The 3,082-nt window shown below is 39.5% G+C and overlaps 1 protein-coding gene across 1 annotated transcript; it reads left to right on the top strand.

Annotated features, from left to right (window-relative positions):
• Positions 1 to 396: 396 nt before the first annotated feature.
• Positions 397 to 3,076, top strand: LOC116378730 (deoxyribonuclease-1-like). The gene is made up of 3 exons (XM_031840640.1): positions 397 to 762; positions 924 to 1,007; positions 2,810 to 3,076. Exons 1-3 carry the CDS (start codon positions 746 to 748, stop codon positions 2,931 to 2,933), a joined length of 225 nt encoding a protein of 74 aa, XP_031696500.1. The 5' UTR covers positions 397 to 745; the 3' UTR covers positions 2,934 to 3,076.
• The last annotated feature ends 6 nt before the right edge of the window (positions 3,077 to 3,082 follow it).

Below are 3,082 nucleotides of genomic sequence, written 5' to 3' on the forward strand. Positions count from 1 at the left end.
GGACAAGATTAGCTACTTCTCCATCAAAAATGATGCATGAAGAGTGAAGATTGTGGACACAGTGGCAAAAGACAAATGTTTTTTTCACAAGAATCTCAAGCTGCTCTTCACTCTAGCGGTGACATCACGCACTCTAAGCTGCGCAATACACACCCATTATAAAGTCAGAAAAGGGCTGAAAAAATCATAAAAGTTAAATTGCTGCAGTTCAAAAAGTGTAAAAGACATCAAAAGCTGAATCATTCTGTAATAGCTCAGGGTTTTCTCAACATTTTAAAGTTGAAATGGTGCCTGTAGCTGAAAGTATGAGGAAGTAGAAGGATTTGAAAGTTGAAGAAGTTTAAGAGGATTTGAAAATGTTCTCCATAGACATCCCATTCAAAATAATAATTGCAAAAAGCTTAATAATTCAAAAAGTTTAAAGATTAGAAATATGAAGAGATAGCTATAGCAGCCACGAGCTGAAAGAGCTGAACATTTTGATAGTTGAACGGTTTCTGTAGCTTAAAAAGTGTGGAAGGCGTTAAGTAGCAAAAAGCGTACGGAAGAAATATAAAATAAGGAGGAATAAAGATTCGAAGAACAATAGTTGGAATGCTTAACAGCATTCCAACAATAAGACGGCACTGCCGCAAGAACTCTAATCAGATATGTGTTGTTTTCTGTTTCTCAGATTGTCTGTCGCTACGACATCATTCTGATCCAGGAGGTCAGAGACCCGGATCAGGAAGTGACCAAAAGACTCATGACGGCCGTCAGCAAGTTAGACTAACCACACACCTTATATAATGCTAATATTACTACACACAGAATACAGTGACCTTCTGTAGAAGTTAAGTTGGACAGCTCATGAACTCACATTATGATTTGAGACAAACTAAATGATGCTCTACATCTGTGTGTGTTTGTGTGTGTTTTCGCAGTCGTTGTAAGTTCCGGTACAAGTACATCTACAGCGAGCCTCTGGGTGATACTTCACACAAGGAGAGATATCTCTTCCTCTACAGGTAAACAGAGAGAGGCAAAAACAGTCACAGACAACAAACTATTTATCTTTTAAAGTTATACTTCAGATCTGCACAGTGTCTTGTCCTTATTGTCAGCGATTAGTGCCAGAAAACTACTTGTGTAAAAGTAGCCAACATTACAATTCAAATACTCAACTACAAGCATTCAACATCGAATACATAAGTATTATCAGAAAAACATAAAGTATCACAAGTATAACCACATAATGCAGCAGACTGAGCCCTGTCAGAGTAATAGATTACAATGCTAGATTATTATTGTTAGCTGGTCTTGGTGGAGCCAATTTGAACTAATTGATATACTGTTGGACAGTTTAATCTGTACCAATGTGTCATGTTATAATGTATGTTACATGTTTTATGTGAAAGCACAATCTGAAAAGTAACCTTAAGTAAAGTAACTGAAGTAAACCTTCATTGTAAATATTTGCCTCTAAGATGTAGTGGGGCGGACGTATTTAGTAACAGGAAATGGAAACACTCAAGTACAAGTAACTCAAAATAGTACATGTGTATAGCGTCCAAAACTTGCAGCAGAATGTAAACCTTAAGTTGACGCGTGTTTCTGGTCCTATGCACATAGCTCACACACTGCTCGTAGGTGAAAGCAAAACAGGTTTTATTGATCCAATTTCCCTCGTACAAGTTGGTGAAACAACTTCCTTTCTTCCTAAAAGTATCGCTGTTTATCTCGACACACTCAAAGAGTCCACAGATTAATCCACAGATTGTTCCACAACATAATCCACATAACACGGTTACTCCCCACCACTGGTTGTTATGAAAGATGGTTCAGTACAGATATTAGCAGATCAGAGTTTAAGGTAAATATGGGTGATCATGTGTCACATGCTGTGCTAGAAAACTCTACACTTTTGACAGCTTTTCATGCCATCAAATGCAATTTCTCAACAAAGGCATTTAAAGGGCCAGTGTGCAGGATTTAGGAGCATCTAGTGGTGAGGTTGCAGATTCAAACCAACTCAACGCCTCTTCGCTCATCCCTCCTTTTACAAGGATGTCGGAAAACTACAGGCGCCTTCAAGTAACACAAAAAGCCAGCGTTTGGTTTGTCCATTCTGGGCTACTGTAGAAACACGGAGGACTCCGTGAAGAAGACACACTCTCTATGTAGCTATGAAAGACTCATTCTAAACCAACAGAAACTCAACGATTCGTAGTTTCAGGTGATGAAAACATGCAACAAACATCACTCTGCCAATAGATCCCCCAAAATCCTACACGCTGTTCCTTTTTTAATGCAAATGACTTGCAGATGTGTTGTAAAAAATGTAAATGCATTTGAAATTCCCATTTTATATGGAATGTCACATAATTGCACAACATGCACAATATACAGCATAGCCCAGCATACTATCTACTGTATAAATAGCCCATTTTAAAAACACCAAACACATCATGAAATCTAATTTCTGCAAAGAATACTGGTGAATACAGAGTACGTTTTGGTCCAGCTGTATTTATTAATACAGTCTTGCTTTGGTAATTATACGTAAATTTGGGCAAAAACAGCAAACATGACACATCTGCACATTACATTCATCCATTCACACATTCAGGACCGGTCAAGCTGCTCCCGAGTGGTCACAGGACCGATAAACGACGATGATAAACAACTTGTGAAAATGCTCCAGCAATGCTGTGAATAGCTGACTACAAGAAAGAGTTGATGAACTTTAACCGCTTTTTGAAGACTACTTCAAAAGCAATATGTTTACAGGAAGTGAGAGATGTGGTTAAGTACTATCTTTCCTCTGCAGGGTGGGGATAGTGTCCGTGGGTAGATCCTACACCTACGAGGACATTCCCTACGGTAGCTACAGTCGCTTCAGCCGGCCGCCCTTCATCGTTGAGTTCTCCTCCACAGGCACCGGTAGGCTCTGAAAGAGTGCGGCAAAGAACAGAGAGCGATAACTCTTTCTCACTGTCAGACACCAGTGATGTAGATTTCCTCTCTCATTAGGCGACCAACTGAGAACTAAACACCAGACGTGTGTGAGAGATTCTGAGGTCACGATCCGTTGGTCACCAAG

The sequence above is a fragment of the Anarrhichthys ocellatus genome, unplaced genomic scaffold, assembly GCF_004355925.1.
Source record: "Anarrhichthys ocellatus isolate YVR2014 unplaced genomic scaffold, GSC_Weel_1.0 scaffold3063, whole genome shotgun sequence".
Classification (NCBI taxonomy): domain Eukaryota; kingdom Metazoa; phylum Chordata; class Actinopteri; order Perciformes; family Anarhichadidae; genus Anarrhichthys; species Anarrhichthys ocellatus.

Coding starts and splice junctions, on each gene's coding strand:
- LOC116378730 (XM_031840640.1), top strand. Junction 1,008..2,809: donor AGATATCTCTTCCTCTACAG/GTAAACAGAGAG, acceptor TTTCCTCTGCAG/GGTGGGGATAGTGTCCGTGG.